The 13744-nt window shown below is 37.6% G+C and overlaps 1 protein-coding gene across 7 annotated transcripts in view; it reads right to left on the minus strand.

Annotated features, from left to right (window-relative positions):
- Window positions 1-13744, minus strand: part of AKAP6 (A-kinase anchoring protein 6) — a 475966-nt gene that overhangs the window by 145979 nt on the left and 316243 nt on the right. For all 7 annotated transcript variants that reach the window (XM_019754539.3, XM_019754535.3, XM_074328130.2 and 4 more), the window contains one exon: window positions 9702-9850. In XM_019754539.3, coding sequence (XP_019610098.3) covers window positions 9702-9850 — 149 coding nt within the window. The remainder of the gene's footprint in view (window positions 1-9701; window positions 9851-13744) is intronic.

Genomic DNA, 13744 nt, shown 5'->3' on the forward strand with positions numbered 1-13744 from the left:
AAACTTGTATAACACAGCAGGAAAGATTCTGACTGAAATCAAAATGTTCCAATTATCCATACTTTTTAAAATAAACAAGCATTCTTTACTTCTTTATTTTTTAAATACTGTTATTCAAAATTTCTGTACCTGTTTTACATGAACTGCATTTTCTTCTTATTTACCTTCTTTTTAATTAAAATTTATTGGGGTGATAATGGTTAATACAATTACATAGGTTTCAGGTGTACAATTCTGTAATACATCATCTATATATCACATTGTGTGTTCACCACCCAGAGTCAGTTCTCCTTCCATCACCATATATTTGACTCCCTTTACCTTCTTCCACTACCCTCTTTGCCCCCCTTACCCTCTGGTAACCACTAAACTGTTGTCTGTGTCTATGAGTTTTTGTTTTTTTGTTTTTTTTATCTTGTTCCTTTGTTGCTTTCAGTTTGATATCCCACATCTCAGTGAAATCATATCGTTCTTGACTTTTTCTGTCTGACATATTTCATTTAGCATAATAATCTCAAGATCCATCCATGTTGTCACAAATGGCACTATTTCATCTTTTCTTGTGGCAGAGTAGTATTCCATTGAGTATATCTACTGCATCTTCTTTATCCAATCATCTATTCTGCACAGCAAAAGAAACCATCAACAAAACAAAGAGGCAACCAACCAAATGGGAGAAGATATTGCAAACAACGCCTCCGATAAGGGGTTAATAGCCAAAATATACAAGGAACTCATGAAACTCAACAACAAAAAGACAAACAATCCAGTTAAAAAAATGGGCAGAGGACCTCAATAGACATTTCTCTAAAGAGGACAAACAGATGGCCAATAGACATATAAAAAGATGCTCAACATCACTAATCATCAGAGAAATGCAAATAAAAACCACAATGACATATCACCTCACACTGGTTAGAATGGCTATCATCAACAAGACAAATAGTAACAAGTGTTGGGGAAGCTGTGGAGAAAAAGGAACCCTCATACACTGTTGGTGGGAATGCAGACTGGTGCAGCCACTACGGAAGGCAGCGTGGAGGTTCCTCAAAAAATTAAGAATAGAATTACCATATGACCCAGCAATCCTTCTCCTGGGTATCTACCCAAAAAATCTGAAAACGTTTATCTGTAAAGATATATGTGCTCCAGTGTTCATTGCTTTTATTTACGGTGGCCAAGACATGGAAACAACCAAAGTGACCTTGTTTACCTTTGAGCCCCTTTACCAATTTCTCTACCACCCCACCCCACCTCTGGCAACCACCAATCTGTTCTCTTTATTTATGAACTTGATTTTTGTTTTTATTTTTGTTTTAGATTCCACAAATAAGAGGGATCATACAGTATTTGTCTGTCTTTGTCTGATTTATCTCATGTAGCATAATGTCCCCAATGTCCATTCATGTTGTCACAATGGCAAGATTTTGTTTCTTTTTATGGCTGAATAATAGTCTGTTGTATTTATATGTGACAATTTATTTATCCATTCATCCATCAATGGAAACTTAGGTTGTTTCCATATCTTAGCTATTGTAAATCCTCCTGCAATGAACATGAGGGTGCATATATCATTTCAAATTAGTGTTCTTTTTTATTTCTTCAGATAAATACTCAAAAGTGGAATTGGTGGATCATATGGTAGTTCATTTTTAAATTTTTTGAGGAACCTCCATATTGTTTTCCGTAGTGACTGCACCAGTGTACATTCATTCCTACCAATAGTGCACATGGGTGCCTTTTCTCTACATCATTGCCAACACTTGTTATTTCTAGACTTTTTGATAATAGCCATTCTAACAGGTGTGAGGTGATACCTCATTGTGGTTTTGATTTGCATTTCCCTGATGATCAGTGACATTCAGCATCTTTTCATATGTCTATCGGCCATCTGTATGTCTTCTTTGGGAAAATGTCTATTCAGATCTTCTGCCTATTTTTTAATGGAATTCTTTGTTTTTCTGCTATTGAGGTGTATGAGTTCTTTATATAGTTTGGATATTACCTCCTTATCAGATATACGAGGTCCGACAATTAAGATTGCGGACTCATCCTAGAAAAAGTGCTACATACCTCATTGCTGAATATCACTATGGTCATCTTCAAAGTACTTCCCTTGGGAAGCTATGTAGTGATGCCAGTGCCTAGTCCACCCTTCAAAGCAATTTTGGAACTCTTTTTCTGGAATGGCCATCAAAGCTGTTGTTGTATTACCCTTGATGTCCTGAATGTCATCAAAATGTCTTCCTTTCAATATTTCCTTTATCTTTGGGTAAAGAAGTAAAGAAACAAGTCATTGGGGGCCAGATCAGGTGAGTAGGGGGCTGTTCCCATACAGTTATTTGTTTACTGGCTAAAAACTCCCTCACAGACAGTGCCCTGTGAGCTGATACATTGTCGTGATGCATGAGCCATGAATTGTTGGCGAAAAGTTCAGGTCGTCTAACATTTTTATGCAGCCTTTTCAGTACTTCCAAATAGTCAACATGGTTAACTGTTTGTCCAGTTGGAACAAATTCATAATGAATAATCCCTCTGATACCATGTTTCCCTGAAAATAAGACCTAGCCAGACAATCAGCTCTAATGCATCTTTTGGAGCAAAAATTAATATAAGACCCAGTATTATATATATTATATTATATTATATTATATTATATTATATTATATTATATAATTATATTATATTATATTATATTATATTATATTATATTATATTATAGACCCGGTCTTATATTATAGTAAAATAAGACCGAGTCTTATATTAATTTTTGCTCCAAAAGACACATAAGAGCTGATTGTCTGGGTAGGTCTTATTTTCAGGGAAACACAGTGTCAAAAAAGGTTAGCAACATCATTGCAACAAGTTTACGAACTTAATTGTCAGACCTCATATGATTTGCAAATGTTTTGTCCCATTCAGTAGGTTGTCTTTTCATTTTGTTGATGGTTTCTTTTGCGGTGCAGAAGATTTTGAGTGTGATTGTAGTCCTACTTATTTATTTTTCCTTTTGTTGCTTTTTGCTTTTGGTGTCAGATGCAAAAAACCATTGCCAAGACTTATGCCAAGGAGTTAATCACTTATGTTTTCTTCTAGGAGTTTTATGGTTTCAGGTTTTACATTCAACTATTTAATCCATTTTGAGTTGGTGTTTGTGTATGATTTAAGATAGTGGTTCAATTTAATTTTTTGCATGTAGTTGTCTTTTCCCAACACCATTGATTGAAGAGACTGTCCTTTCCCCATTGTGTATTTTTGGTTCCTTTGTCATAAATTAATAGACCATATATGACAGTCTGTTTATTTCTGGGCTCTGTTCTGCTCCATTGACCAATATGTCTGCTTTTATGCCAATACTGTGCTGTTTTAATTACTACCGTGTTGTAATATAGTTTGAAATCAGAGAGTCTGATACCTTCAGCTTTGTTCTTCTTTCTCAAGATTGCTTTGGCAACTTGGGGTCTTTTATGGTTCCAAATTTCAGGATTGTTTATTCAATTTTTTCTGAAAAATGCCATTGGAAATTTGATAGGTATTGAATCTGTGGATTGCTTTGGGTAGTAAGGCCATTTTAATAGTACTAATTGTTTCAACTCATGTACATGGGATAGCCTTCCCTTTATTTATGTCTTCTTCAATTCTTTTAATGTCTTACAGTTTTCAATATATAGGTCTTTCACCTCCTAGGTTACATTTATTCCTAGAAATTTTATTCTTTTTGATGAAATTATTGTATTAATTTCTCTTTTTGATAACTCATTATTAGTGTATATGAATATAACAGATTTTTGTGTATTGATTTTGTATCCTGCAACTTTTCTGAATTATTCATTCTAACAATTGTTTGAGGAAGTCTGTAGTTTTCTATACACAATAATATGTCATCTACAAATAGTGACAGTTTTATTTTTTCCTTTCCAATTTGGATACTTTTTTATTTCTTTTTCTTGCCCAATTGCTTGGCTAGGATTTCCTGTACTGTGTTGAAAAGAAATGGAGAGAGTAGGCATCCTTGTCTTGTTCTTGATGTTGGATAAAAAGCTTCCAGCATCTCACCATTGAGTGTGATGTTAGCTGTGGGCTTGTCATATATGGCCTTTATTATGTTGAGATATGTCCCTTCTATACCCACTTTGTTGAGATTTTGTATCATAAATGGATAACAAAGTTTGTCAAATGCTTTCTTTGCATCTGTTGAGATGATCATGGGATTTTTATTCTTTATTTTGTTAATGTGGTGTATCACACTGACTGATTTGTGGATGTTGAACCATCCTTGCATATCTGGAATAAATCCCACTCAATCATGGTATATAATCTTTTTTACATATTGTTGAATTTGGTTTGCTAATTTTTTTTGAAGATTTTTGCATGTATGCTCATCATGGATTTTGGCCTATAATTGTCTTTTCTTGTAGCATCCTTGTCTGGTTTTGGTATCAGGTTAATGCTGGTCTTGTAAAATGAGTTCGGAAGTGTTCCCTCCACTTCTATATTTTGGAGTAGTTTGAGAAGGATTGGTGTTAATTACTCTTTGAACATCTGGGAGAATGCACCAGTGAAGGTATGTGGTCCTGGACTTTTATTTGTTGGAAGGTTTTTGATTACTGATTCAATCTCCCTACTAGTAATCGGTCTGTTCATATTTTGTATTTCTTTAAACATTCTTAAAGATAATTTTATGCCGACCTGAGAGGGGAGGATAGACTGCCAAAAGGTCAGTTCCTCCCTCCCTCAGCTTCTGCTACCCCATAGTCACCACACTGTTCCTGTTGCTGATTGAGGGACATTCTTGAGCTTCAGACCTGCTTCCTGGGCATTTCTACTTGGATGCTCCGCAGACCACCAAAAGAACTATACTCAGCTTCTTTCTCCCCTTTGCTCCTCCTCTGAATTCCCCACTTTAGTGAATGGCATGTCCATCTACCAGAGTGCAGACGCCTGAAACATGGATATCCATTCTTAAACACACCCTTCCGTCCCCATCCACTCTGGTGACCAAGGCCTGTCAGTTCAACTTCCTTCTTTCTGTTTCCATTGCTGCTATTGTATCTCAGGCTCTAAATATTTCTCACCTGGCTGACTAGAATTGCCTGTTAACTAAGCACTATCTAGTCTTATCCTTGCCAATCTATTCTCCACAGTGCTACTAGAATACTGTTTCAAAACTGCCAATCTAGTCATGCTTGACATCCTTTAGTGGTTCCGGCTATTTGTACACACTGTCTCCTCTGTGAGACACACTCTTATTGTCACTTCTGACCCTTGGCCTTTCACCATGAGACTTCTTCTGATAGATTTTCCTGATTTCCATACACCTGCTACCCTTTGCATCCCATTGACTTTATATCTCTGCCGCCTACTGCAATATATACTTAATAATAGCTCAATAAATATTAAATGTGGAATAACATCAAAGTCATTTGAATCCAAAATCTCCTATCTTCTTTCCCCTCCTTGAACCAACAAATAATCATTCCCTTTATCCAATGGGTCATCAAGGTTCATTGATTCTTTCTGGCTTTAGTTCTAATCCAGTATCCACATTCTCCATTAATTTCTAACCTAAAATCTCCAATGACTAAAGTACTGTTTCTCAAACTGCAGCAGAATTACCTGAAGGGCTTACTAAACAGAGATTGCTTGTTCAACCTCCAGACTTTCTAATTTAGGGGCTATGGAGCAGGGCCCAGAATTGGCATTTCTAACAAATTCTCAGGAGATGTTGATGGTGCTGGTCCACCGACCATATTTTGAAAACCACTAGAGCAATGGTTCTCAACTGGACGTGGGCATTAGAACATAATCATATCTTGGCCTACGCCTGCCTACCGCATCAGAATTTTCACTGGGGTGGGGCAGGCATGCATTTTTCAGCTTAAAAGCTCCACAGGTGACGCTGATGCACTGTCTGGTTAAGAACCATGTACTCAATGATTAACTCCAGGACCTGGACTTCTCCCCAAGCCTCATTTTCACACTTCCTCCAACTTTCTACCCTGCTCTTCAGTCATATGGAACAGCAGGCAGTCTGATGATTCAGACCTATGCTCCCTCTCTCTGAGCCCCAAACCTGTTTTAGTTATTCATTCATGAATCCATTCATTCACTGAGCACCCGGCACTTGCCAGGCGCTGCACCACACACAGGGCAGAATGTGGTAAACACAAAAGATGCAGCCCTGTCTCAGACGGTCAACTGCATTTGCTCTGAGCTCCCCTAGCACCCTCTGCTTCCCCTTCTCTCTCACTGCACAGGCAAATACTGGCTTAATACTGCACTCTATTAGTAGACTGTAAATTTCATGAAGGCAGAGACTGTGGTCTGTCTTTGTAGATGCTCAATAAACATTTGTTCAGATTAAATTGAAAAGCTGTTCCCCTCACCTTGCCTTCTTTCAGAAACCATCTCCAGAGTTCCCGCTCTCTGCTGTCTTTCCTGACCTGCTCTAACCACCCCCCACTACAGTCAGAACTGAGCTCTGCCTTCCATGAGCCCCTAATCCCATGTAGATTTTTAACTCAGCACTTGTGGTCCTTTAGTCCATGTTGTTTACAGATTTGGTTCCTCCTACCCAACTGTGAGCCTCTCAAGATCAGGGGCCATTTCATTTTGCCTTTTAAAGTCTGTAGTTCATATAGGAAGTACTTAAAAATATTTGTCAAATTAATGAATGAAGTCAATTTTGTTTTCACTTAAGCCTACTTTGCAATGTTTTTGCCCAAACTTCCTTGTGGCTTTATTGAAATCTTCTTAAGAATCAAGATACTATAATTTAAATATCATAGAATATGGAATATGCACAACATGGGATTTAGAGGAAAGAATGTTTATCAAGGGTCCAGATGAAATCCTTCAGAGAAAATACAAAGCATGATTTTATGGCTTGTCCACCGCATTCTGACCCAGGGCTCTAAGTTGAGGTCTTCGCTCCATCTTACACTACCATCCTGGACAAGCCAGTCACCCAACCTTTTTGTCTCTCAGTTCTATCACTTATAAGCTGAATAAAACACATACTTTGTAATCTACACCAAAGTCTTAACAGCCAGTAGGATGCTACTTAATGAATTAAACAGCATCTTTGAAGTTCATTTAAAAAATGAAATCGGGCAACCTCTGAGTAGAAAGAGGTGCTGGAAAAAGAGATGATTACACTTTACAAAAGACACAAAATGTAAGTGTTGTTAACAAACTCTGCTCTGAGCATAGCGCCATGCACGTAGTAGGCCTTCAATGAATATTTATTAAATGAAAGAAATAAAATAATCAGGAAGTGCTTTCATTTAAATTGGCAGGAATCAAAAAGCACCAACCTGCTCTCATAGAGAATCTTGTGTGACTCACACATTGCATAACCCTCAGGAAGCCATGGTTTCCCACTTTGCAATGCTGGAGCCAGTGCCACATGTCTCCCACAGGTGAACACACTGTTACTAGAGCTTGCACAGCCTCACATACATTCGGGAAAATCTTCCAATCGCACATAGTCATGACTGCTAAACATACAGTTCATCATTGTATGTTAGCTGTGTTATATCACCTCGATACACACAATTTTGTCAAGCCAATGGGGTTATAAATTCGTTTCAAAATGACTTTTGGTTTTGTAAAATTCTTACAAATTTAAGATCACAGTCTATCTAGCATCCGAGTCTTACCTTACATATTTTTCAACTACATGCTTTTTTTAGCATGCATGTCGATATGGGAAGGAAATAAAAATATATGAATTGTGTCACCAACTTAATTTTCTCTGCAGTAAATTGGATATCTGCATATGGAATGAAGACCGTGGAAAGCCCACACTATTCCCACAATTGCTTATCAGAAACAATGATCATTCTATGTTAACAAAAGGAACAGTTAATGAAGTTTATGTGTCATTGGAGCAGATAATTTTACAAGGCTATATTCTTAAGGCTTCAGAATTAAGGATTTGACTGTGGGAGCACAGGGTCTTGGAGGCAGGACACCCCAGATAACCTCACCCACATGCATTTCTCAAACAATGCTTTTCTGTACGTAAACAGAAAGTAGAGAGGAATATATGGTTTTTGTCCTTAGTATTAAATAGCTGCTTTTTCTTCAGCACACTCTTAAATTTCTGCACAATGCACAGCCTTCAGCACCCCAAGGAGCATAAACAAAGGATAGCAGGCAAGTTCACCTACTCCCACTTCCCAGAACAATGCTTGTTGTTAACTAAGCAATTTCCAGGGCAGATTTATGATTTGTGGAGCCCAGAGTAAGGACTCAGGTTGGGTTGCTGGAATCTGAGGTCAGAAGCACGAGGTGCCTGTTCAGTCTCCAGGGCTTGTAGAAAACATGAAAATGTGACCTAAAGTTTGTGCTTGTGTGAACACCAGAGACTATTTAGGCATTTAGAGAAATTAAAGCACATTAAGTCCTCAAAACAGCTTATTGTTCATGCTCCAAGTTTTAACCTTTGCTTTCTTATTTGTTTCTATACTCTTGCTCTTGTGAATAAATGTCTACTGAATTGTATAAGATGAATCAAATAAATATGTAACATGTCTATGGATGTAAAAAAATCCTGATGGAGCAACAAATTATACAGATTGGTAAATTTGAAAACAGTCCTATCCCATTTCCTAATGCTGGATTATATCACAAAACAGAATTTGTAACCTGTATACTTATTATCCCAAAAATTTATATGAAGATTTAAAGTTCAGTCAGAACTATAAGCACTTAAAAGATAAATGCAAACAAGTACATGAAAAGACTTCTTCCTGCCTGCCTCTTCAGGGAATATTTTGGCTAGAGTTCCACCTGATAGGGTTATAAGATGCTATTAATACGTAATGGAACTTGGGGGAACAGTTTCTGCCCCGTGTTGTCTGGTTCAAGTATAAAAGTAAAATAGGTTACTGTTTCCATCTTTATGAGAAGTCTTATCAAGTCATCAAAACTGAAATAATTAAATTTCGTGACTACTCTTTTACTCTTTAATAATCACCCACTAAATATTAGAATTGAGCCAGAAAAAACAAAGAAATAAAAAATATATACATATTATTTGCATAACTTCCAAGTCATTTGGACTATCTGAATGCACGATGATTATTCAATAGTATGAGTACTTAGCATAATATAAACACAGCCATATGTCTCAAGCTGAATGAAATTGTTGATGGGTCACTGAGTTGTTGGGTTCTTTCAACAATTCCAAGACTCGTCTGTTATTCCAGTTGAGGTTACGTGAAGCTAAACCGGCTAGCCCATGGTCTCTAAACAATGATTAAATATCCACATTTTACAGGGAAATTATGTGCTACCAAGTTTCCAGTGAGGTTCTGGTGTTTCAAAGATCCTCAGACAGACTTAAAAATCAATGGTGAAGTTTAAAAAGGGGAAATACACTGAAAAAAAATGTATAAAGAAAAACGACCAATGTTACAGGCACAATACAGTCACACAAACACTAGTAAAATCACAGGGCTGTTTTTAAATCAATCATAACCAAGTTAGGCGGTTCTGGGTTCAGTGACAAAGCCTGATAAAATCCCAAGTCTTCAATTCTGGCACAAATGAAAAAGACAATAAATACCTAAGCTATGGAGCTTCTCTTTGCCTGTGAGATAAGGAGAAAATGCCTGCCTAATGCCTATCAGTGGAAAATCATTGAAAAAGTAGAGATTAGTGAGAATAAAACAACAAAAAGAATAGTCTCCTACCCATTGCCTCCCACTGAATGAACTTTTGACATGTCCGCAAACTCCTCTTTCCTCTTGCTGCTGTTGGTATACTGCTCACTGTACAGCTTGAGGGACATCTGCTCAACAGCATCTCTTCGTGCTTCCAGGTAGCTTAGTTGAACCTCAGCCTAGAGACAGAAACAAAGAGGAACTGCTATTTTAATCCAGAAGGAATGCATTTCAAGTGAGGTGTAACAACTCAAAAATGGGGATTGTTCATATCATTATGCTGCTTCTTTTCAGGGTGGATTTCATGGGATCAGCTGGGCATATCATAGAATTGCATTTTAGATCTGAATCTTATAAAGTCCTCCTTAAAATATGACCTGAATACATGAACTCTCAAAAGACTCAGTAAATATCACAAAATATCCCTGAGATCATAATACTGTATGATGAGACTTTACATAAAAATTTTGTGAAATTCCTTAGTAATATTCTTTTTCAGATTGCCACATATGTGACATTTATTTTTTAAAGATTGCCTCTCCAACCCATACATGTGCATGGATACATATTCTGACCACTTCTCAGTATCTTCCCTGAGGAGAATAAAAAAGTGTACTAGTGATTTTAATACCTCCTCAATAGTGACAACAGACTACCTTTATTACATTTCTTTTGGTTCTCTGTATTATTGTCTTCATCCTTTTAAAATAGAGGGTATGGTGATTTTGCTTGCGCGCAGGTTTGACTTGTTAGACCTTTCATAGTTACTTGGGGCTCGCTGTAGGAGAAGCAGTAAGTTCACCATGCTGTTTTCTATCAAACCAAGGACAAAAGAATGCTGAATAATATTTGGCATGAAAATGCATTGAATAGATGCTTTATTTATTGCAGCTGTGGTGATCCCTGTGGCTTTAGGGTTCCCGAACACACCAGATGAGACTGGGAATGAAATCTCAGTGGCATGCCCTCCCCTGGTAAAGGGGAGGGGGCACTACTGAGTTCACGGGCCCTGTGGACCAAAGGAACTCTTATCTTCATTTGGCTCGCTTCACTAAATCCAAGAACATCCAGAAACATTTCTGATAAGCCTGAAAACTGTGCCTTCTTTATATTTTAATTGAATATTCTCCTAAGAAAAACAGTTCTGGGTCAGCTCTTGGCTAGTTGCCAGAATTCTGTAACATGTAAGAAACGCCGAGTCAGACATGACCTTCTACTCTTCATGTCCAGAGCTAGCCAAGGCCTTTGGACTAGTCTCTAGTTTTATAGACTTGACTGTGGGGAAGTGGCGTGGGGAGGGGGGATGGAGAGTATTATAAAGTGGCAGTTTCTTAAAAGTGCAAAGCGGGACTCTAAAGGAAATGGGTAGCTTAGGAAAAGTAAGCTCTCAAACCATTGTAGAGTTCCTATGTTGTTGCTTTCCACAAGCAGCTCATTATGAAGGCTCTGGATTGCCAAGGAAGAACTTTTTCAAAATGCTACAATGACTATATTCATATCATTGAAGTTTCAGGAATCAGTTAAAAATCTTAGTATTAATGCGTGTGAATTTTTCTTGCCCAAACTAATTGGTTTGAGTAAGAAGACTCGACTGAGTTAAGAATTATGTCAAACACTTATAAACAAAGGATAATGCACATGGAGTGTATTCAGTGTGGGGGAAGGGGCGTGGCTGATCAGAAGGCAAAAAAAAAAAAAAAAAAAAAAAAGGCCATACCTACCGTTATTTAGCATTTTTATTAAGGATGTGAAAGAGGAGGTATGGAACATGTAGATGGCATTATGAAAGAGTCCCAACCAAGAGATATGCAGATATCGTAGAACTTGGAGGAATAATACCCACAGACCTAAGAAATGTTTTTTAAAATAGGAGGGGGGCAGTATAAAACTAAATACAGGGAGTCAATGATTAGGAAAAACAACAAAACATATCTTTCAAAAGAACATGCAATCTTTTATGTGATTAAATATGAGATAATGGAGATATTGAATAATTGTCAAAGAATTTACAAACAATCCACCCAAATGGCACACCTCCCCCCCACCCCCAAAGTTGTAGGGATAATGAGGAGGTCATCTTACACCAAGCATTGTACTGGAAACCCCATTAGAATAATTCATCTGCACCATTAGGTGTGCCAAAGGGCATGTTTGATCCTGAGAGGTTCTTGTTAGTTTTTAACCATCCTATGGTAACAAGCTGGACCACTACTTGTTCTGGGTAATGATTTCACAAATGTGTGCCACTGGTCACAAAAAGGATCATAAAGAGGGAGATTGACTTAATGTAGACTCATCACTACAATGGAAAAATAATTGGAGTTCATCCCTTTGAGATCGTAGGCCATTTCTGGGTACAAAGGGAAGCACCTCTCATATGACAGGGATACATGGAGAGAGCTTCAGAGAACAATGCTGAGAGCAACCTGAAAGATAATTAGTCAACTTATGAAAATGATTGAAATGTTTTAATCTAAGACCTTTATTGCGCAATATCTCACAGGCATTTGACATAAAAAAAAACTTCCCTGCACTAACAAGGAGATGAATTATATGGCCCAAGTCTTTCCTATCCACCTCTATTTCTATCTCTGCTTTCAGTGATTATTCCTAAACATGATAGTAAAAATAGAACCAAAGTACCTCCTTCTGCTAAGGTTGAATGGCTTTGCCAATCTAAATCTCTGTGCAAACTGTCTTAACTTTTTTTTTTCATACTATGTCTTAGTCCAAAGATAAATTTCTGGGAGAAAGAGTCAGAGAAAATACAGTTTAAAAATAAAAAATAACAGTGAATCTCTGATGTAAAGAATTTTATTTATTGGCATTTATGATATTACTGGATACTTACAAAAATGATTATAATTTGCCAATGAAATCTTGGCCTGATTAAATAATATTATTGATGTGTAATCAATAGGATTTAGCAACTTACTCATTAAGGAAAATGAAAAGGAACATGAGGGAACAGACTCAATGACAGCTCTATCTCACACTTCCCTGTCAGTACCATTAATGGGAGTAAGAGTATAAAAAGAGCGATGGGATGGATGGAACAAATGACCTGGATTTGACTGAGTCTTTTTGGTTTGAGATACTGGTGGGACACCCTAAATGCCATGTTCAGCAAGCAAGTGGAAATACTAAGACTGAAATATAGAACCAGAGGCAACGGTTGCATTAGGAGATGAAATGAGAATGACATGGGAGAAAATGTAAGATGAGAAGAGAAAAAAGGACCAGTTCTCATTTATTCTGGTCTAGACCTGCATTGCATGTGGCTGACCTAATGTGATGGATTCTCAACCATTCTCCCTCTCTCCACCATCCCCAAATCTGTTTCATAGATGGTACACTGATGAATCTTTTTGAATCATAGCTGAGATGACCAGTTGTTGTTTCAGAGTTTAATTCTGGACTTCTTTTCTTTATTTATACTCTCTCTCTTCCATGGCTTTCAATGTCATCAATATGGTAATGGCTTCCAATCCTCTCCTCTGAGCTCCACACTTATCTATGTAACCAACTACCTCACACTGCCACTTGGATTTACTTTAGGCATAATTGTTCACAACATAACTCTCCATTCTCACCCTCCCGAGATCCCCCCAAACTTTCTCTACTTAGTCCTTTCCTCTTAAATAAATGGCACCATCTGTTGCTCAGTCAGAAACATGTAAGTCATCCTTGACTTCTCATCTCTTCATTTCCCACAGCCAGTTACATCCTTTTCCAAAATGTCTCTCCAGTCTGTCTCCCCAATCTGCATTTCTGCCAGCCTGACCTAAGCCCTCATCATCATCTCTCCCCCACAGTATAGCAACTCTCTTCTAAAGTGTATTTCCCCTCACCCATTCCTGCCCCTCCAATCTCATCCCTTACCGGTGACCAGAGTGCTCTTTATAAAACTTGAGTTGGTTTCATACTGCATTCAGACCTGAAAAACAAACTTCTTCCATGGCCCACGAGATTTGCGGCCTGCCTCCACAGACCTCATTTCTCCCTCTCAGACCTACTTATCTCACTCTTTCTTAATCACCAAGCCCCTGTCATCCTGGCCTTCTTTCAGTTTT

This window comes from Rhinolophus sinicus, chromosome 3 (assembly GCF_057876585.1).
Source record: "Rhinolophus sinicus isolate RSI-liver-muscle chromosome 3, RSI-T2T, whole genome shotgun sequence".
NCBI lineage: Eukaryota > Metazoa > Chordata > Mammalia > Chiroptera > Rhinolophidae > Rhinolophus > Rhinolophus sinicus.